The following is a 22,948-nucleotide window of genomic DNA, read 5'->3' as shown; positions in this document are numbered from 1 at the left end:
TCACCCAGCTCACTGTACCAGCTCCCATCTTCCAGTGGATTAAAAACTTCCTGACAGACAGGAGGCAGCTGCTGAGGCTGTGGAAAACCACATCCAGCACCCGGACAATCAGCACTGGCACCCTCCAGGTATGTGTGCTCTCCCTTCTACTCTTCTCCCTCTACACAAATGACTGCACCTCAGGTGACCCGTCTGTTAAACTCCTGATGTTTACAGATGACACAACCACACAACCATCATTAGCCTTATCCAGGATGGTGACGAGTCTGCATATAGACGGGAGAGTGATCAGCTGGCCCTCTGTTGCGGCCATACCAACCTGGAGCTGAACACAATCAAAACACTGGAGATGACAGTGGACTTCAGGAGGAGCCCCCTAACACTGCCCCCCTCACCATACTCAACAGCACGGTGTCTGTGGTGAAAACCTACAGATTTCTGGGTTCCATAATCTCACAGGACCTAAGGTGGGCATCCAACACAGACCAAATCATGACAAAGGCCCAGCAGAGGATGTAAGGAGCTGTTGATTCAGTTGTCTTTATGCATGCTCAATAATCCAGGTAAGAAAATCGAAGAAGGTTGAATCAGTTCTTCTGGGTACAACGTGTATTGACAGATACATTTCGTCACTCATCCAAGTGACCTTTTCAGTCTTGAGACCGAAGAGGTCACTTAGAATTTGGCACTGTTGCCTCACAGCGAGAAGGTCCTGGGTTCGAATCCCAGGCCATCCCATGTCCTTTCTGTGTGGAATTTGCATGTTCTCCCTGTGTGTGTGTGGGTTTCCTCCCACCATCAAAAAAACATTCATGTTAGGGTTAATACTCTGTGCCCCTGACCAAGGCAATGTAAAGAAGACTGGAGTTGGTCCCCGGGCACTACACAGTATTGCCCACTGCTCCTATACAATAGGACGGGTTAAATGCAGAGAATGAATTTGGCTGTATGTATGTACAATGACAAATAAAATGTATTCTATTCTATTTACCTAAGATACATAAACAGGATGAGCCACTACGGCCTATTGTTAGTATGATTAAGTCAGTGACCTATAACCTCTCTAAGCTTCTGGCATCTGTTCTGAACCCGTTGGTAGGCAGTAATGACCAGCACATTCACAACACTGTGGATGTTGTGGATAAGGTGAGGGACGTCATCATGGAGGAGGATGAAACAATGGTCTCTTATGATGTTATGTCTCTCTTCTCCTGCGTTCCTGTTGATGCAGTCTGTATGAAATTACAAAACGACCCCACCCTTAGCAATAGCACCACCCTTAACACTGACCAAGTGTGTCTGCTCCTGAAGCAGTGTCTTCAGTCCACGTACTTCACATACAGGGGGCAGTACTATAGGTAGAGGCATGGGTGTGCTATGGGTCCCCCAGTCTCACCTGTAGTGGCCAACTTGTAAGTGGAGGAAGTGGAAAAGAGGCTCTGATGTCCTATCCAGGGACACCACCTAGCCATCGGTTCAGATTTGTGGATGACACCTGGGCTAAAATTAAATCTAAAATTAAATCACTCTTCCGAGCCGTCCTGGTCACTGCTCCACCCCCTCTGCTGATCCGGGGAGGGCTGCAGACTACCACACGCTATTCCCCCCAGTTCCCCCTCCCCCCGGAACAGGCGCCCAGGCCAGAGGAGGCGCTAGTGCAGCAGCCAGGACACATACCCACATCCGGCTTCCCACCCACAGACACGGCCAATTGTGTCTGTAGGGATGCCCAAGCAAGCTGGAGGTAACACGGGGATTTGAACCAGTGAACCCTGGGTTGCTAGGCAATGGAACAGACCGCCACACTACCTGCACACCCATTTATTCTTTTGTCAGTATACAGTTGTTTGGTTACAATAAATGTGTGCTCTGGATGTACCCATCCTATTGTATAGGAGCAGTGGGCAGGTGCTGACAGCCGTCAACGGCATCCGTCACGCATCGCTTTCGCTGATTGCAACACAGATTCAGACGTTTTAACTCGTTATTTTCTTTTGTGATGGAAAAGGCAAACGGCTGCTTGTGATTCCAGTACGCGCTGTCGGAGCAGTGCAGGGAGTAACGACGGCCTCGCAGGATATCAATACCATCTCAGATGTGACGTCGGTGGATGTGACACAAATGTAAAAGCCATCATTGAATGCCGCAGCATTAAGCCCTGCCCACCGCCATGATCCACCCACTTTCGGCACGGTCAACGCATGGCGCTCAAAATCCAGAGATGAACATGGTTTGGACAGACCATGGAACGGGTTCTTCCAGTCCTGCTGTGGAAGAGCCGCTATAGTCTTTCTTTCTGACACATTTAACACATTTCTAACATTTCAGTATCATTTTGAGTTTAAGCTGTAAAAATGTAGGTTCTTCTTTGTCTCAGATTCATCCACCCATCCATCATCTGAGCCGCTTATCCTGCTCTCAGGGTCGCGGGGATGCTGGAGCCTATCCCAGCAGTCATTGGGTGGCAGGCGGGGACAGGCCACCAGGCCATCACAGGGCCTCCACACACACACACACACACACACATTCATACCTAGGGACAATGTAGTACGGCCGATTCACCTGACCTACATGTCTTTGGACTGTGGGAGGAAACCCACACAGACACGGGGCGAACATGCAAACTCCACACAGAGGACGACCCGGGACGACCCACCACCAAGGTTGGACTGCCTGGGGCTCGAACCCAGGACCTTCTTGCTGTGAGGCGACAGTGCTAACCACCTCACCACTGTGCCGCCCTGTCTCAGATTTAGCTACGTCACAAATCTTGTGAATGCCTGGGAAAGGCCTGGGAAAGGCCTGGGAATGGTCTGGGAAAGGTCTGGGAAAGGCCTGGGAAAGGCCTGGGAAAGGTCTGGGAAAGGCCTGGGAAAGGCCTGGGAACGGTCTGGGAAAGGTCTGGGAAAGGCCTGGGAAAGGTCTGGGAAAGGCCTGGGAAAGTTCTGGGAACGGTCTGGGAAAGGTCTGGGAAAGGCCTGGGAAAGGTCTGGGAAAGGTCTGGGAAAGGCCTGGGAACGCCTTGGGATCCCCCTGGAGGAGCTGGAGGGCGTTGCTGGGGAGAGGGATGTCTGGTGTGCCCTACTTAGCTCGCTGCCACCGCGGCCCCGGAGAAGCGGCTGAAGATGAATGAATGAACAAATACTGACAAATGAATAGTCCTCCATGACCAACACCAGTTCCAGAGACATTTGACCTCACCTCACCCAGGTCGTCTGTCAGGACGCCCCCGCCCCCCCCCCCAAAAAAAACGTTTTAGCAACTCAACTAAATGAAGTTAGTAAGTTTTCTTTCACAGAATCAATGTTTAGTATTGTTGTCAACATGTGTGGTTGTCCCAGCTCACGAGTGGCCCAGCATGGTCAGCTGCCTGCCTCCCGCCGGGCTCCCGCCAGCTGTTCCTGCAGACGGGCGGCGTTATGCTGAAGTACTGAGCAGCTTTACTTTTCTCTTTTCTACTTCCCTGTTCTTGGTCACCAGCTCGTTCACCTGAAAGTATCAAACGGTTTGATGCACTCTCTTGCCCCGTTCCCACTACATGGTACCGGCTTGGCTCAACTGGACCGGACTCGCAGAGTGTGGTTTTCCATCACTCCATCACCGTAGCAGTACCCCTCGGTGTAGCTGGTCTGCATTGATTCTGGTACCGCTCCAGTCTTTTTGGAACCTCGACAAAGGTGGTACCAGAAGAGTGGTAACAATTAGCAAGATGCCGGTGCTTTCCAGTAATGGAAAACGAAAAAGTCGAGTCGAGGTCAGCCGGTACCATGTAGAGGAAAAGGGGCATTAGTGAGGTGAGCCGGTACCATGTAGAGGAAAAGGGGCATTAGTGAGGTGAGCTGGTACCAGAGGTGAGCCGGTACCATGTAGAGGAAAAGGGGCATTAGTGAGGTGAGCTGGTACCAGAGGTGAGCCGGTACCATGTAGAGGAAAAGGGGCATTAGTGAGGTGAGCCGGTACCATGTAGAGGAAAAGGGGCATTAGTGAGTGTGTTGTGTTATGTGTCGTGTTATGTGTTGTGTGTCATGTTATGTGATATGTGTTGTGTGTTGTGTTATGTGTTATGTGTTGTGTTAAGTGTTAAGTGTTATGTGTTGTGTGTTGTGTTATGTGTGTTGTTATGTGTTATGTGTTGTGTGTCGTGTTGTGTTATGTGTTGTGTTATGTGTCGTGTTGTGTGTTGTGTTATGTGTTATGTGTCGTGTTGTGTGTTGTGTTGTGTGTTATGTGTTATGTGTCATGTTATGTGTTATGTGTTGTGTTAAGTGTTATGTGTTGTGTGTTGTGTTATGTGTTATGTGTTGTGTGTCGTGTTGTGTTGTGTTGTGTGTTATATGCAAGGCTCAGTGTTTTCGGTTTTTATTGATTTTCACTGAGAAATACCCAGATTTTTAAACTGGTTTTCACCCGGATTATGTTTCCACAGATCCAAAAGTTGTTCCTGTTCGTGTGAGGTTATGCAACAGTGCCCTCTTGTGGTGAAATTCGGCATGCTGGATGGCTTTGAAATATAAAACCGAAAACGCTGAGCCTTGCATATTATACAAATAAAACTGACTTGACTAAAACAGTCCTTATTTTCTCTGTGTCCAAGAGAGCCGTGTTGAGACAGTGAGTACAACAGGGTAACACAATACCAGATATTTAGATGGTTTCAAATCAGACACAGTACTTTTACTATCGTTCCTTAGAAGTACACTGTGGGTAATGTGTCCATCAACAGTGTCCTCCAACAAGATAGGGGAACCATACTTCTTCCCTCGTTGGACTTGCCTCTAAATCTGCTTTTAGTTCAAAGTAAAAGTAAACCCAAAGCCTTGGCTATATGTTGTGTTATGTTGTGTGTTGTGTTATGTTGTGTGATGTGTTATGTGTTGACAAGCACAGAATGCAACTTAAATACAGTTGTGGTACGGCTTCAGGTCTCTGTCTCAGCACTTAATGACAAGTGTTGCTGTATACAAGTCAATGTCCCACTGCCCCATGTCGCACACACTTGTATTTCACACATTCATGAACACACACACACACACACACACACACACACACACACACACACACACACACACACACACACACACATTAACAGACACACACACACACACACACATTAACAGACACACATGTTGACACACACACACACACACACACACACACACACACACACACACACACACACACACACACACACAACAAGGGAGAATCCCATTTGACATTTTGCTGAAATGTATTTCCCTAGATTGGCTCTGAGCAGTAGAGTCAACACGACTCAGTTCTTCCTTTCCTTCTCTCCTTCTCTCCTCTCTCCTTCTTTTCTCCTCTCTCTCCTCTTTCCTTCTCTTCTCTCCTCTCCCTCCTCTTTCCTTCTCTCCTTCTCTCCTCTCCCTCCTCTCTCCTTCTTTTCTCCTCTCTCTCTCCTCTTTCCTTCTCTCCTCTCTCCTTCTTTTCTCCTCTCTCTCCTCTTTCCTTCTCTCCTTCTCTCCTCTCTCCTTCTCTCCTCTCTCTCCTCTTTCCTTCTCTCCTCTCTCCTTCTTTTCTCCTCTCTCTCCTCTTTCCTTCTCTCCTCTCCCTCCTCTTCTCTTCTCTCCTCTCCCTCCTCTTCTCTTCTCTCCTCTCCCTCCTCTTTCCTTCTCTCCTTCTCTCCTCTGTCCTTCTTTTATCCTCTCTCTCCTCTTTCCTTCTCTCCTCTCTCCTTCTTTTCTCCTCTCTCTCCTCTTTCCTTCTCTCCTCTCTCCTCTTTCCTTTTCTCCTCTTTCTTTCCTCTCTACTCTTTCCTTCTCTCCTCTCTCTCCTCTTTCCTTCTCTCTCCTTCTCTCCTCTCTCCTTCTCTCCTCTCTCCTTCTTGCCTTCTCCCCTCTTTCCTTTTCTCCTCTCTCTCCTTTCCTTCTCTCCTCTCTCTCCTCTTTCCTTTTCTCACCATCTCTCCTCTCTCCTTCTCTCCCCTTTCCTTCTCTCCTCTCTCTCCGTTTCTTTCTCTCTCCTTCTGTCCCCTCTCTCTTCTTTCTTTCTCTCCTCATTCCTTCTCTCCTTCTCTCCTCTCTCTCCCCTTTCCTTCTGTCCTCTCTCCCTTTCAGAATGGTTTGCCTGAACTCACTGACAAAGGAACTTTCTTATATCCCCAAGCAGTCTTTCCTGTTTCTGAAGCCGGCCACACCCTGCACCTCTTATGAAAGAACCCTGGATCTGAAAGGTATCTTAACACATTGTCTCCAAATACAAACAGCAGAAGACAAAGGTACCCTGACCCGAGGCTAAACCAAACATCTTAAACAGGACCTCTGGCTTCACAGGGCAACACTTCAGTTCCGACTGACAATGATTAACTAATTGGTCAACTATCTCTTTGGCAACTTTAAAATGATTTGGGTTTTTTTGTGAGGCCGTAAAACCAAAGGTCACAAACTTATCTGAATTTAGATATCATCTGATATTTTAGGTGACCATAATCAAACATAATAATCCTCATTTTTAATAATAATAATAATAATAATAATAATAATCTTATTTATATAGCACTTGTCTAAAACAATGTTACAAAGTGCTTCACAAAAAAAAAGAAAAAAGAAAGATAAAACCAGAGAAGGCAAAAATAAGAGTAAGATCAAATAAGAGTAAAAATAAAAACAGTAAAAATAAAAACAAATATCAAATATTTGTAAAAGCTTTCATAAAAAGAAAAGTTTTAAGATGAGATTTGAAAGAAGCTAAAGACTTAGTTCGTCTTAGCTCAGCAGGAAGAGAGGTCCACAGTGTGGGGGCTCTAACAGCAAAAGCCCGATCACCCTTTGTAACAAACCGAGACCTGGGAAAAACCAGCAGGGCTCCATCTGCAGACCTTAATGGTCAAGGGGGGACATACCAAGTCAATAAACCACAAATGCATGAAGGAGAAAGACTACTTAAAGCCTTAAAAGTGAGCAGTCAAATTTTAAAATCAATTCGAAATATAACAGGGAGCCAGTGTAGGGAGGCAAGCACAGGAGTGATATGGTCATGCCTCTTTGTCCTGGTAATGAGCCGAGCAGCGGCATTTTGTACTAGCTGCAGATGGTGGAGGGAGCCCTTGCTGATACCAGAATAAAGCGCATTACAATAGTCGAGCTGAGAAAAGATAAAAGCGTTTACAACTTTTTGTGGATCGGCAATTGATAAAAATGACCTAATTTTGGAGATTAGCTTGAGTTGGAAAAAGCATGACTGAACAACATGTTTGATTTGATTATCGAAACTGAGGTTAGCACCAAATACTACCCCAAGATTCCTAGCAGCCTGCTTAAGACAGACCACCAAGATTAGTAGAAAATGGGCAGATGGAATTTTTGCGACCGAACAGAATGACCTCAGACTTATCATCATTAAATTTAAGAAAATCTTTGGACATCCAGGATTTAATGCCAGTGAGGCAAGTTGTGAGATTTAACAGGGCGCTAGGATCAGTGGGTTTTAGTGGCATGTATAACTGAGTGTCATCAGCATAAAAATGGTAAAGCACATTGTGATTGTGAATGACCTGGCCAAAGGGCAGCATGTATATACAAAAGAGAAGGGGACCGAGAACTGAGCCTTGAGGGACACCACAACTCAACTGAGCCACCGAGGATGTAGAGTTACCCTGAACAACAGAAAAAAGTTCTGTTGGTGAGGTAAAAGCATAATAAGTTAAGAGCCGAGCCCTTCATGCCAACCCAAGTCTCAAAATGATGTAAGAGGTTGTTGTGGTCGACCATGTCAAAGGCAGCACTTAAGTCTAAAAGAACTCAAATCAAGTAGTCACCTCTGTCTGCATTCAGCAGTAGATCATTAGTGACCTTAACTAGAGCTGTCTCAGTACTATGAAGTGGTCTCAAACCAGACTGGAAACTATTAAAAACAGCATTAGTGTTCATAAAAGATATCAACTGAGAAGAAATCAACTTCATCCAATATTCCTTCCCATCTCAAGTTAACCAGTTTAATTGACTTACTGCAGAGGATTGGAGATGACGGGGTCTGTAGCGTGAGTAGCGATCCATCTGGACGGGGGATGTTGACCCGGAAAACCAGTCTGGCCCGGGTGCTCTTCTTCTTGGAGCCAGCCACACCAATGCGAGCCTCTACATCTGCATTACGGAGCTTCAAGATCCCAACACAGTCAACCCTATGTAGAGCAATGGCGGTCAGCCTGGAAAACTTACCAACAAATTCAACCAACTCCCACAGCTGAACCTACAACTTTATGAATACCTCATGACCCCTGATTGTCTCCATTTTGCAACCCTCTTAGTAAGCGTTTGGTTTAAAACATCTACGATACAAACCCAAGGCTTTGGTTTAGTGGCAATGAAAAATGAATTTCTTGCGTTTGCTTTGCAAGAAAACTACACAAGCCCATTTCTCAAGACAGGAATTTACACGCAATCTACGTACGCCAGCATCATGTTGGAGCTAGGGTCAAGGGACACCTCAATAACCGTCGTGCCCTCAATGTCCACCTCCTTACAGGCTGTTGTGTTTCGTCCGGTCACCCTGCACGCTTGGTAAAAGCCGTGAGGCTTCACACGCCCCGTGTCGTTGCCCACGAAAACCTGCAGCACCACCAGCTCATTTACCCCCTCCAACTGTGAGTGGAATAAAAACACAAGGATACTCACATTAAAAAATATGTTAGCAAGTCAAGAATATCTGAACTTGAGTTGATGTGAAAATATTATCTTCTTATTTTTAGCAGAGCCAAAATAACATCAAGGACAAGACTAAGTGTGCCGCGATCACAACAAATGATCATTTAAAACCTTTTAATCTTGGGGAAATAATGATAATGTCTCATGCAATTACAGATATTTCATGCTGCCACTGATTCACTTTTATTGGAAGCTCAGCTTAAACATGATGTTTACCAATATGTTAATATTTCTTCACAAATATACAATAAATTAACGCAACTCAGGCATCACCAAGCACTGTTCCCATTATTGCATGTCACATCACACCCAGAGTCAGTAATGTCTGGTGATTTCCACCACAGAACTCTTCTCACCAACTTGACCCAGTGTGTGAAATATAAACTCATCGTGAACAGAACAGGGTTGCACCAGTCATCTGCTATAACTTCTATATGTAAGGTCATTATTAAGTTCTTAGTATTAACTAGTAAGTTATAAACTAGCCATTTACTCATTTGCGTTGCACAGTTCAAATATAAGGAATGTGGTCCCTCGTAAATCCTTAACTGTGTATAAATGTGTTACGAGGCAGAAATCACAGTAGCTAGTCAATCAGAAACCATTCACACATGTACATATGGACCCACACACCTGCCAAACAAAGACGTCCACAACATCGTATAAATCCAGGGGATGCAGCTTTTTGTGTAAAATCAGCTGATAGCTGCACAGTGAAAGCCTGGGTTTCCAGATATAGCCCTTCCTCTGTAAGGTTAGCTTAGCAACGCATCGCATCACTAGCTCTAATGAGCCCGGTAACTTCTTTTATATATCTACAGCATACTGCTGTTCGATGATACCACTGAATAGACTGCTCTTGTTTATCTTGTCTTTATTTTATTTAATTTTTCTGTCTCTTTTTTCTCCCCAATTGTATTTGGCCAATTATCCCACTCTTCCGAGCCGTCCCGGTCTCTGCTCCACCCCCTTTGCCGATCCGGGGAGGGCTGCAGACTACCACATGCCTCCTCCCATACATGTGGAGTCACCCGCCACTTCTTTTCACCTGACAGTGAGGAGTTTCACCATGGGGACGTAGTGAGTGGAAGGATCATGCTATTCCCCCCAGTTCCCTCTCCCCCCCGAACAGGCTCCCTGACCGACCAGAGGAGGCGCTAGTGCAGCGACCTGGATACATACCCACATCCAGCTTCCCACCCGCAGACATGGCCACTTGTCTCTGTAGGGATGCCCGACCAAGCCGGAGCTAACACGGGGATCCGAACCGGCGATCCCCGAGTTGGTAGGCAATGGAATAGACTGGTATGCCACCCGGACGCCCCCTATCTTGTCTTTATAATTAAAACCACAATTCCAGAAACGGCAACATTTTTTGATGGAGTTTTGTTGGGAGACTACTCAGTTGTTCACTACTCCAAATCAACAACACACAACTAATGAGTTCAAAGTAAAGAATTTGTGACTCAACACCATTTTGGAGGTGCACAGTAACCAACAGGAAATGTTTTCTTAGACTGAACTACACCTACATGAAACTGCTCAAAACAAGGTCTGTGGATTATCTTGAGTAACCGGGTCATGATTTCTGGAAAGAGACACTGCTGCTGAGTTTTTCAAATGTATTTTTTTCGCGCTTTGAGGAGCACAAGCTGAGTGCCATCATCCAGTTCCACTGGATTCGAGAGGAGGCAGACACCTCCACAGCCGACAGCTTCAAAGCGCGGCAACTAACACCAAAATGAGATAGACGGATAAAAAGCCCTACAGGTGAGAGGAAAAACATGCATGAACTGTCCCTTTAAAGAACTACAAAGATTTCTCTGTAACATTTAAGTTTTGCGGAAATTAATGTTTGGAAATGTAAAATTTGCTCACACACTAATGCAGCAAACAAGGAAATCAACATCTACGACAAACTTAGAAAAACATCTAGTTTGTCTCTAAGACTTTTGCACAGTACTGTATCTGCACATACTATGTCTTTACATGTCGCTATATAGACAGCTTCAAGGCAAATCCCCATGCAGATATTTACATTCCCTCTACAAATCACTACTGAGAAAATGTACGTCCTTTCCCTCCAACAACGCAAATATACCCAAATTCCCCTCAGGGATGAATAAAGTATTCTGATTCTGATTCTGGTACCTTTTGCACAGAGACATTTAATCATATCCTTGCTTCCTTACACAACAATGGCTACAAGCACATCTGTAAATACTACGTAATTATTATTATTATTATTATGAAGGACTCCCTTATAGTGGGGAGAGCTGGTGATGTGAACTAAGCAACTCATGCATGTTAATGAAAGCCACTTTATTTGACATTGTATTCTTACAGTGAATGTGTTCTCTGCAAGTAACCATCCTATTGTAGAGGAGCAGTGGGCAGCTGCAGCACCCGGGGACCAACTCCAGTTCTTCTTTTCATTGCCTTGCTGAGGGGCACAGGCAGGAGTATTAACCCTAACATGCATGTCTTTTTGATGGTGGGAGAAAACCGGAGCACCCGGAGGAAACCCACGCAGACACGGGGAGGACATGCAAACTCCACACAGAAAGGACCTGGGACAGCCTGGGATTCGAACCTAGGACCTTTTTGCTGTGAGGCAACAGTGCTAATCACTGGTCCACCGTGCTGCCCAAAGCCTCTCACAACTAGATTCACTATCTGAAGAATGCTTAGTCAATGAGGAGGTGTTACGCAATGATGCACCAAAATGAAAAAAGTCACAAAGCCAGACATCCAGTCCAATCCTGTTTAAATGGTTTAACCTTTACACGTTACCTTTATGGTGGGGAAGCCCTGCTGAGTTCGGTCCTTTACTGAACCTCGGCTTCCCTCGGTCAGGTAGCGGGCTCGGTGCTGGGTCTCAGGCTGGACAAGGATCTTCAGCTCCTTCCCTTCACTCTTCTGAGGGTACTGCACAGAGAGGGTTCCTCCCTTCTGAGTCGATGTCTGAGGACCATCTGGAGAACTAGAAAGAGATCAGTTAGCAATGTTCCACTGACACAAACCATGGCTCAGAAATTACAAATAAGGCAAACACTGTGTTAGATAAATATATTCACTTATGTCATTGTGCATGTCAGTTAAGGTGATTTTAGAATTCTAGAAAAATATGTCATTGCAATATCTGCAAAAAGCACGGGAATGTCGTATTCCAGCGAGCATATTCGGGAGCGGTGGTAGATGCAGTACAGTTTTCAGAGGGAAAAACCATTCCACTGTTGGCCCCAAATTTCCTTTGTTTGGAAGAGGCCTTGGCAGCACTTGGAAGCTGCTCACTTACTGTCAACGTTCCAATCAAACTACGGTTCTGACAAGAAATATCTGTCTATGCAAGTGTGGATGAGAGCGACTGTGGGGCCTCTTGCTGCAAAGAACAACTGCTGCAACCACACTAATACTCTGAAGTTGTTATGGTGCTCCTAGCAATGCAGAGTGAAGAGGTGCACTATCAACCGAGCAAAGTCAACCTCAGAGTCTCGAAACAGTCGAGAGTTCTCTGTTTGTTTAATCTGTTCTGCTTATCCAAGCTTTCTGAAAGAAGCTTTGTGATTCACTGTGGCTGACCATTGTTTGTCTTACAGTATCCTGCCCCTCCCTCGTCTCTCATCTAACTGCTCTTCTTTAGGCATAGCCCAGTGGGAAAAGCAGAGGTTGAAGATTTCCATCTGTGGTTCCATTCTTCCTTTCCCCACACTTATTCTGACAATGGTAATAGTTCCTGGATGGAGATAATCAGGAGATGCTATATACGATAATAGACTGAGCATCTATTTCAGGCCTGTATTTATTAAACTCTGCAGCTACCAAGACAATGTCAACTGTGTGATGATAAAAAAAAAAATATATATATATATAGTGTTTTTTTTCCAAACCCTCAATGGTGTTATAAGTGCTCAACTAATGAGGAGCAGAATATCAACACAGATACAGGAAAACAGTTTGAATGCGTTGCAGTACAGGCCTGTTTCGTGCGTTGTGCACTCAGCAGCTGCTGAGTGCGAAACAGGCCTGTACTGCAACGCATTAAAACTGTTTTCCTGTATCTGTGTTGAGATATGTATATATATATATATATATATATATATATATATATATATATATATATATATATATATATATATATATATATATATATATATATATATATATATATATATACATACACACACACACACACACACACACACACACACACACACACACACACACACACACACACACAGTGGGATCCAAAAGTCTGAGACCACATTGGAAATCTGTGGTATTTTCGTGTAAACCTGGACATAATCTGAAAGTTTGATAATTTTGAAACATTTTAAAACACAAGTTATGACACGTAAAATGAAGAGGAAATATTTAAGATTCTGCACGATTTCTAGGTCAGCAATCAAATATAAGCCAATGTGTGGCATCGACCGTGTTAACTCCGTTGTACAAAAGGTCAGAGCTCCTGAGTCTTATCCCTTCCATTGAAGCAGGTGTTCAGGTGACACTCGGGTAGACTTGATCTACTCATTCGAGGCTTGTTTAATTGAACCACCGTGTGGCCATTATTCATCCGTTATAAATATGGGTGTGCCTCAAGTTTCCAGCAGAACATTTCTTACTCAGTAGTTCTGTGATAGTGGAAACACGGCATCAGAACTAAGTGAAAGTGTCAGAAGTCAAATGGTTATGCTACGGAAAAGAGGGGCTTTCTCTGCGTCATGGCAGACGGGAGGTTTCTCAGGGGGCAGTAAATCTAAAAAAAAAACCACGATAAGGCGGACCAAAAGTGACCACACCGTTACAAGACCAATACATGGGGCATCCGGGTAGTGTAGCGGTCTAGTCCAATGCCTACCAACACGGGGCTCGCCAGATCGAATCCCCATGTTACCTCCAGCTTGGTCGGGCGTCCCTACAGACACAATTAGCCGAGTCTGCGGGTGGGAAGCCGGATGTGGGTATGTGTCCTAGTCGCTGCACTAGCGCCTCCTCTGGTCGGTCGGGGCACCTGTTCATAGGGGAGGGGAAACTGGGGGGAATCGTGTGATCCTCCCACGTGCTACCTCCCCCTGGTGAAACTCCTCACTGTCAGGTGAAAAGAAGCGGCTGGTGACTCCACATGTATGGGAGGAGGCATGTGGTAGTCTGCAGCCCTCCCCGGATCAGCAGCGGGGGTGGAGCAGAGACCGGGATGGCTCAGGAGAGTGGGGTAATTGGCCAAATACAATTGGGGAGAAAAAGGGGGGGGATAATCCACACACACAAAAAAAGATCAATACATCAAGTTTTGTTTACTGAGAGAGAAAAGAAACTCCATCACAGATACTGAACTTGTTACATAAAGAACGCAAGACCCCAATCAGCAAAAGTACGGTCAAAAGAAGGCTGTCTAGCAGTGGTCTCAGAGGATGAGTAGCAGTCTCTAAACCACTTCTCAGGAAGGGAAACAAGGCCAAGCACTTGGCGTGGACTAAGACTTGCCAGCGTTTCACAGTGGATCACTGGAAAAAAGTCCTAATGACTGATGAATCCAAGTTTGGGATTTATGGCAGTAACAGAAGGGTGGGTGTAAGGAGACAACCAGGAGAGAGATTGATACCACACTGTCAGACCAACAGTGAAACATGATGGTGGGAATATTCAAGTCTGGGGGTGTTTTGCCTAGTTGGACACCTGCACCAAACTGACTACACTCTGACAAAGGAGAAGTACCACTCCCCTCTTCAGAGACATGCTATACCCTCTGATCTGCATCTTTGTCGAGAAGGATTCATACTGCAGCAGGATAATGACCCCAAACACACCTCCAAGCTTTGCAAGAACCAGCTGAAGACCAAGGAGTGCTGACTGTCATGGACTTTCCTCCAAAGTCACCTGACCTCAACCCCACTGAACATTTTTCGGGGCAGTTGAAGACTGAGAAAGCCGAGCATCCCGTGACAGCACAAGAAGCTCCTTGGAACACTCTCAGGTCATGCTGGGACAACATGGGTCATCCACTTCTGCACAAACATCTGGAGTCCATGCCAGCTCAAGTGCATGCTGTCATTAACGCAAAAGGGGGGCATGCCAAATGCTAAGATATTCTGAAATTCATGTACATTTTTCAAAGATTGACATTTTCCCTCAGATTTTTAAACTGATATTACCATTTGTAATGAAAAATGTTGCGTTAAATTAAAAAAGAATGCAAAATAGAAGCATTTTCTCTAGTGATCTCAGACTTCTGGACCCCACTGTATATCAACTCAATAATTAAATTGAGAAGCACGGTGGCACAGTGGTTAGCACTGTTGCCTCATAGCAAGAAGATCCTGGGTTCAAACCCCAGGCCATCTCAGGTGCTTTCTGTGTGGAGTTTGCATGTTCTCCCCATGTCAGAGTGGGTTTCCTCCAGGTGCTCCGGTTTCCTCCCACCACCAAAAAGACATGCATGTTAGGGCTTATACTCCTGTCTGTGCCCCTGAGCAAGGCAATGGAAAGAAGAACTGGAGTTGGCCCCCAGGCACTGCATGGCGGCTGCCCACTGCTCCGAGCCACACGGCTAACATGGATTAAATGCAGAGGATGAATTTCCCCATGGGGACCAATATATCTTAAATCTTAATCTGAACCATAACTCTAAATACAAAACTGGAATTTTTTGGGTCAGGCTATGTATATAACTATGACCATCGGTGGCACCTACCTGAAATGTAGAAATAAAGACCATTAGACAGTTTCACACCAAACATAAGTACAGGTAAAACCAACCTTCCTTTGGGACAAGCCTTGTGCTCTGGGCCTAGTTGTGAGAGGACAAAATGTGGACCTTTGGCACTGTCTGCATCAAAAACATCTATGCTGGCCTCCTCTGGCAACACAGGCTTGGGGCCGGGCCTCTGGCGAGGGGTACGTTTGCGGGACTTGCGTGGCACCTCTGTGTTGTCGTTGTAGGAATTGGAACTGAGGATACTGAAGTTGGAGACAGAATCGTCCATCCAGATACTGTTGCTCTGCTCGGAGTCCAGGGGTGGCTCCCCCTGATAGGACATGCGACTGTCGTCAAACAGGTCCTCAGGAGGTGGAGAGATATTCAACACGGTGCGCCGCTTCGAAGGGGTCATTTGGTGATGCTGCTGGGCTTCCTGGCATGTCGCTCCTCTTCCTCCAGCTCCTCCCATAGTTACGACTCCTCCTTTCTCACCTCCAGTCCTGCAGCAGTTTCCATTCCCAGTCTCCGCCGCAAGAACCTCTGGCACCAGTCTGCTGGCGCTGGTGTCGTCCGGGTCAGCAGGGCTCTGGTCGTTGGCTGAGGTAGAGGAATGCATGGTGGAGCTGGAAGAGGCGGGAAAAGCACTGCAGGGGCCTCCCACGGTCATAGAAGAGGAGACGGCGGAGGCATCTACAGCGCAGATAGTTTGACAGTTAATAAAGACATCCCCACTAGAATCGACTAGCAGCCCCACAACAGCAGCGAAACCTGATCATGACTGCTCATGCCACACTTGTTGACACATATTTCTTTGGTATTCCAATTAAAATGTCCAGTTTTTCATTGTGTGTGTGTGTGTGTGTGTGTGTGTGTGTGTGTGCAGGTTGTGCATGTTTGAGGATTTGTGAAAATACACAAAGTACACTGTAAATATTTGTTCACCAAAAATGGGACAGAAATGTTTGCAGGTATATGAATAACAGTAGTGTGTATTAAAAGTCATTATGGTGAAGACCAGTTCTGAACAAATATTCCAAAGTGAATGAAATTCATCTACTGAGGGATCTTTCACCGCTGGCATGTCGCTGATTTAACTGATTACACAACTAGCAGGTAGATTCTCTAATGCAAAGTGATGCTAAAAACAGGTTCAGGGTGTGTGTGTGTGTGTGTGTGTGTGTGTGTGTGTGTCAGGTGATGCATGCCAGTCTGATTTTGTGGGTTTTCTTCTCTAAAAAGGTTCAGATAATTGTTTGTTTTTTGTTGTTGGGACTGAAGCTAGCCACAGAGACAGAATAAACAAGCTTCTGACCTATGAAGCAGAGAACTGCAGACCATTTTATATTGCAGACACTCCCTGCTTCAGAGGGAACTTCCTGGAATAAAAATGAGACAGCGAATGAGCAATAAGAGCTGAACAGCAAAATTTATTCAGATTTTTGAAAACTGTGTAAAATGAAATGGGGTTTTATTGTGAAAATGGAACTGTTGTTCAAGCTCCCTCCCTTCTGTCGGCGGGCGCACTACACCTCGAGTAGGGAACCAGACGCTCGGGGCGGCAGCAGAGTCAAGCAGCCCGTTCAGCCAGAGCATCAAAGCTGTTAGAATTTATTTCTGTACGTACTGATTGTTAGTTTGCAAAACACAGAGCGAGGAAGAAAGCGAAGCACTGCAAACGTCCTGATATTAAAATGAAGGACTATGTAAAGCTTAAAGGAAACTGATGCACATGCAGAGTAAGGCAACACAAAGGGAAAAGGAGAGTTTCTTTGTGAAGGAAATGCAGAAGCGGCAGGAGAAACAGTCAACGTGATGCTCTGCAGCGTACGACTGCCCTGTGAAGTGTGGTGAGAGGGTTTCCTGCAGGCAGGGTGCCTGACATGAACCCCGGCTGCTGGGCCGGGTTGGGATGGAAGGGTTTGTGGTCTGCATGTGGGGGGAAAGGAGGACGTGTAAAACACGGAGGTGAAACAGTGGATGCAGGTTCTCCTCACAACTCAGCATTGGCTCCATCCAGCATCCGGTTGGGTACTGAATGATGCTGTCTGTGTGTATTTGAGGAGACAGACACAACCCTCAAGTCAGAAACATCAAGACATGAAGGCCGTCTCCCTCACAAACCCCCCTTTTCTTTCTTTCCCTTCCTTTCTATATCCTCTCTCTCCATCTCGCTACTCTGCACACACACAAACACACAAAGATAAACGACCGAGGAGGGGCGTCCGGGTGGCGTGGCGGTCTATTCTGTTGCCTACCAACACAGGGATCACCGGTTCGAATCCCTGTCTTACCTCCAGCTTGGTCGGGCGTCCCTTCAGACACAATTGGCTGTGTCTGCGGGTGGGAAGCCGGATGTGGGTATGTGTCCTGGTCACCGCACTAGCGCCTCCTCTGGTCAGTCGGGGCACCTGTTCTGGGGGGGACGGGGCACTGGGGGGAATCGTGTGATCCTCCCACGTGCTACGTCCCCCTGGTGAAACTCCTCACTGTCAGGTGAAAAGAAGCGGCTGGTGACTCCACATGTATGGGAGGAGACGTGGTAGTCTGCAGCCCTCCCCGGATCAGCAGAGGGGGGGCAGCAGAGACCGGGACGGCTCGGAAGAGTGGGGCAATTGGTCAAGTACAATTGGGGAGACAAAGGGGGGGGGGTAAAAAAAAGAGTTTCTGGAAGATTTACAGATTTGACATGTAGGTCAGGCCGTACTAAACTGTCCCTAGGTGTGAATGTGTGTGTGTGTGTGTGTGTGTGTGTGTGTGTGTGTGTGTGTGTGTGTGTGTGTGTGTAGGCCCTGTGATGGTCTGGTGGCCTGTCCAGGGTGTCTCCCCGCCTGCCGCCCAATGACGGCTGGGATAGGCTCCAGCCTCCCCACCACCCTGAGAGCAGGATAAGCGGTTTGGATAATGGATGGGTAAATAATAATATCCAGTAAGTAATAATATCCAGTAAATAATAATGTCCAGTAAGTAATAATATCCAGTAAATAATAATGTCCAGTAAATAATAATGTCCAGTAAATAATAATATCCAGTAAGTAATAACATCCAGTAAATAATAATATCCAGTAAATATTAATATCCAGTAAATATTAATATCCAGTAAATAATAATGTCCGGGAAATAATGATATCCAGTAAATAATAATATCCAGTAAATAATAATATCCAGTAAATAATAATGTCCAGTAAATAATAATATCCAGTAAGTAATAACATCCAGTAAATAATAATATCCAGTAAATATTAATATCCAGTAAATAATAATGTCCAGTAAATAATAATATCCAGTAAATATTAATATCCAGTAAATAATAATGTCCAGTAAATAATGATATCCAGTAAATATTAATATCCAGTAAGTAATAATTTCCAGTAAATAATAACGACCAGTAAATAATAATATCCAGTAAATAATAATGTCCAGTAAATAATAATATCCAGTAAATAATAATATCCAGTAAACATTAATATCCAGTAAATAATAATGTCCAGTAAATAATAACGTCCCGTAAATAATAATATCCAGTAAGTAATAACGTCCAGTAAATAATAATATCCAGTAAATATTAATATCCAGTAAATAATAATGTCCAGTAAATAATAATATCCAGTAAATATTAATGTCCAGTAAATAATAATGTCCAGTAAATAATAATATCCAGTAAATAATCATGTCCAGTAAGTAATAATATCCAGTAAATAATAACGTCCATCCGAGGGCTGGAATGAGAGAATCAGCTGATACCGACCAACACAGCAGAGCTGGCGTGGAAGTGGACGGAGCGATGTGGCAGCTGTGAGGCGAGGGGGACTGAACTCGCTCTCCATGCAAAGCAAAGACAAACCTCAGATGATGAGAAGAAACACACAACATTATTGTGTTTGTGCAAATCTTTGCAAAAACAAAAACAAAACAAAATACTGCAAAGCCAATGAAGAAAATCTTAATAGTTTGTAGTAAACGACAGAATAGAAAGACGACAGAGGAGGAAGATGAGAGAGAAATGGAGCACATGCACAAAGCTTGCAGCCTCCTGCTTTGTCGTTGTCTTTTTTTGCCGTCTAATGATGCCACAGGTCAGGTCAGAACCTTTCCATCTTCTCTATCCAACATTTGCCAGACATTAGAAACCAGGTGGTATTCTTTAAAGTCATCAGTTCTGCAGATTATTGCTTTGCATCAATCAAATAAAATATCAATGCAGATAAAAACTCTTCAAATCACCACTACAAACCCCACATGCAGACCCACAATACACACAACGCCAGCCAACTAGTTCCATTTTCACACTTTGTGAATGTCTTGTAAAATTAAACCAACTGAAATAAAAAGTGTGTTATTGTTAATTACAGGCACATGAGTTCAGTTAGTGAAATAATTTCTCTTACGGATGCCCTGCTGTTGTGCAGGTGAGTGAGTGCAGACTGTAGTGTAACACAGACAGAGTAACGAGGCTTGCTAGAAGTGTAACCACAGTCTGAAGAGCCTGTCTGTCTGTTTATGTCTGCCTGCCTGCCTGCCTGTCTGTCTGTCTGCCTGCCTGCCTGCCTGTCTGTCTGCCTGCCTGTCTGTCTGTTTATGTCTGCCTGCCTGCCTGCCTGCCTGTCTGTCTGTCTGTCTGTCTGCCTGCCTGCCTGCCTGCCTGCCTGCTTGCCTATCTGCCTGCCTGTCTGTCTGCCTGCCTGCCTGCCTGTCCGTCTGTCTGCCTGCCCGCCTGCCTGCCTGTCCGTCTGTCTGTCTGTCTGCCTGCCTGCCTGCCTATCTGCCTGCCTGCCTGCCTGCCTGCCTGCCTGCCCGCCTGCCTGTCCGTCTGCCTGCCTGCCTGTCTGCCTGCCTGTCTGTCTGCCTGCCTGTCTGCCTGCCTGTCTGCCTGCCTGTCTGTCTGTTTGTGTCTGCCTGCCTGTCTGTCTGCCTGCCTGTCTGCCTGCCTGCCTGTCTGTCTGCCTGCCTGCCTGTCTGTCTGTCTGCCTGTCTGTCTGCCTGCCTGTCTGTCTGCCTGCCTGTCTGTCTGCCTGCCTGCCTGTCTGTCTGTTTGTGTCTGCCTGCCTGTCTGTCTGCCTGCCTGTCTGTCTGTTTGTGTCTGCCTGCCTGTCTGTCTGCCTGCCTGTCTGTCTGCCTGCCTGTCTGTCTGCCTGCCTGCCTGTCTGCCTGCCTGCCTGTCTGCCTGTCTGCCTGCCTGTCTGTCTGCCTGCCTGCCTGCCTGTCTGCCTGCCTGTCTGTCTGTTTGTGTCTGCCTGCCTGCCTGCCTGTCTGTCTGCCTGCCTGCCTGCCTGTCTGCCTGCCTGCCTGCCTGTCTGCCTGTCTGCCTGCAGCGCCTCACAACACATGACACAGTCCATCATAACTGCTGCGTACACATAGATCATTCTTACCACGCTCCTCTGGAGGTTTCTGCCACTTTTCTTGCCTAAAAGGTTTTTCCTCATCCGAAGCAAAGGTCAGATAGAGTGTCGTCTATTGTCTTCTATTGTATCTATCTGTTTTTCACTGTGACGATGTAGAGCCCTCTGAGAATGGAATCTAGACCTTTACAATCAGCATACACATAAACAAGATCATGTATGTTTAATGTTTGTATTAAATGTAAATCAGTGTATATTTTAAGCTGTGTGTTCGGGCGCTGCTGTTGTTAATTTGAAAAGTAATTTAGAGCTGGCAATCAATTTTAATAGCTTAAAACCTCCAGTTTTATAGCACTGCCTGGTTTTATGCCATCTGATATTAACATCTGAGTCTTCTCCTCGTAAGTCAACATGTCTACCCTGTCGCCTGCAGTCACAGGGCATCATCCTGCAGCAGAACTTCATCCATTTAAAAAAGACAAGACAGCCAAGAAAAATAAGGACGGAGGTGCAGAATCAGGCTGCTGTGTCTTTGAATAAGGAAGAAGACTAGATATGTACGTGAGGTGTAAGCTCCCATGTAGCATGACGTTAGCTCTTGGTTAATACAAGTGATATGAAGGAGCTGCCCATCATGTCCTCACGTCCACACACTTCATATGAACACCCAGAGCTCTGCACACAAGGCTCTTTTTACTGGAAACCATTTCACTTCTGGAGTTCTGTGCTTTTCATGTGATGCAGAGTTAGCTTTTGGTATGTTGCATATCCATCTTGAGAAGGAATAAATCATAGGTCTGAATAACTTGTGCCATCGTAAAATGTACCGCCATTCAACAACGAAGTGAAACTCCTCTTCCATAATGTGAGTTTCATAACAGACGACACTGTGTAAAATGCTGTTCATATCCTATTAGACGAGCCTCGCCTCCACATGTGGCACCCCTGGGTTTGTTTGAATATTTGGTCTTATGTTTGAAGAATAATTCGAATGAATTCCTGTTTAAACGTCCCGCGGTGACACTCGCATGGGTCCGTCCAGTCTCTTGAGAAGAGGTGTTTTTTCTGTCATTCAGTAATGGTGGGTAAGTTCAACAATTCATATTTGTTCATTTCCAGCTTATAAATTCCTATCACATGTTTCTGTATTTCCACTAAGTGATAGTGAATTACTAGTATCTCAGGATTTTGACTCTTAGTGATAGTGTTAAGATTGTATTTGACTTACTACCTGTTTAAAGAACACACATTTCTTGTGTCTCTTATTTGACATGAAGTTCTTTCCTGATTTTCTAACACATACTTCTTCTTTTATTTCTTTAAATAAATGTAAAAGTATTGTTATGACCCTTTTTGAGTTGCTCTAATTATTTGTCACTTGATCAGTTTCTCCTGTCTGTCTTTCTTTAAAAAAAAATTCGGCAAAATTGTTTTCCACGGCCCAGCACATGAAACGTCAACAAGTCAGGGTAATTCATGCTCACGCCACACTTCTGAATGAAGAAAACAATCCATACACTTGTGTTATCCTGTTTCAATGTTATATCCTTCTCTCACTAACGCGCATGACTTTTTCTTTTTTGGTTTCTTCTACATGGTGATGGTGGTTGCCTGGATCAGGTCCTGGGCTTTACTGGTGGCATCTGGACACTGCTTGGCATCCTCCTCATCATATTCTTCATATATCTTATGATTCCATTATAACTGTGTTATCCTCTTTCAATGTTGTATTGTGTAAATTGTGAAAAATAAGGCTGTGATCCGACCACTTCCACCGAGTTCACTGATTCACTGCCAGCTGTTTCCAGCTTCTGCCTTCGTGAGCAGTGGCTTCGTGAGATCGACAACTTTTATTTTCGGTAACACTTTAGTATGGGGAATGTAGTCACCATTAATTAGGTGGCAATTAGCATGCAAATTAGCAACATATTGGCTCTTAATTGGTCATTATTACACACTCATTAATGCCTTATTCTGCATGGCCTTATTATACAACCAGTAAGCCCTTAACTATGAGTTTTCCCTCTATAACCTCAGAAGTATTGCTTATTAGTAGTACCATCTCAATATGCTTTGCTTAGTATGGCCTTTATAAGGTGGTAGTACCACAAGAAGAGTTATTCTCCCTTACTAACACTTAATGAATATGGTCTGTTCTTACATAACAAAACACAAAACTACAAGTGTTCATAGTGTTAAATTACTCTAAATTAAGTTTTTGTTACTTAGAATATGTTCCCCATACTAAA

The 22,948-nt window shown here is 45.1% G+C and overlaps 1 protein-coding gene across 2 annotated transcripts in view; it reads right to left on the bottom strand.

The window, feature by feature from the left end:
• nfat5b (nuclear factor of activated T cells 5b) overlaps window positions 1–22,948 on the bottom strand; it is a 132,912-nt gene that overhangs the window by 29,731 nt on the left and 80,233 nt on the right. For both annotated transcript variants that reach the window (XM_056278403.1, XM_056278404.1), the window contains exons 4-7: window positions 15,420–16,050; window positions 11,454–11,643; window positions 8,407–8,597; window positions 7,965–8,137 (exon numbers count right to left, since the gene is read on the bottom strand). In XM_056278403.1, the coding sequence (XP_056134378.1) occupies window positions 7,965–8,137; window positions 8,407–8,597; window positions 11,454–11,643; window positions 15,420–16,050 (1,185 nt within the window). The remainder of the gene's footprint in view (window positions 1–7,964; window positions 8,138–8,406; window positions 8,598–11,453; window positions 11,644–15,419; window positions 16,051–22,948) is intronic.

This window comes from Lampris incognitus, chromosome 4 (genome assembly GCF_029633865.1).
Source record: "Lampris incognitus isolate fLamInc1 chromosome 4, fLamInc1.hap2, whole genome shotgun sequence".
In the NCBI taxonomy this organism is placed as follows: Eukaryota; Metazoa; Chordata; class Actinopteri; order Lampriformes; family Lampridae; genus Lampris; species Lampris incognitus.
This window is presented reverse-complemented; position numbering and strand designations above follow the sequence as displayed.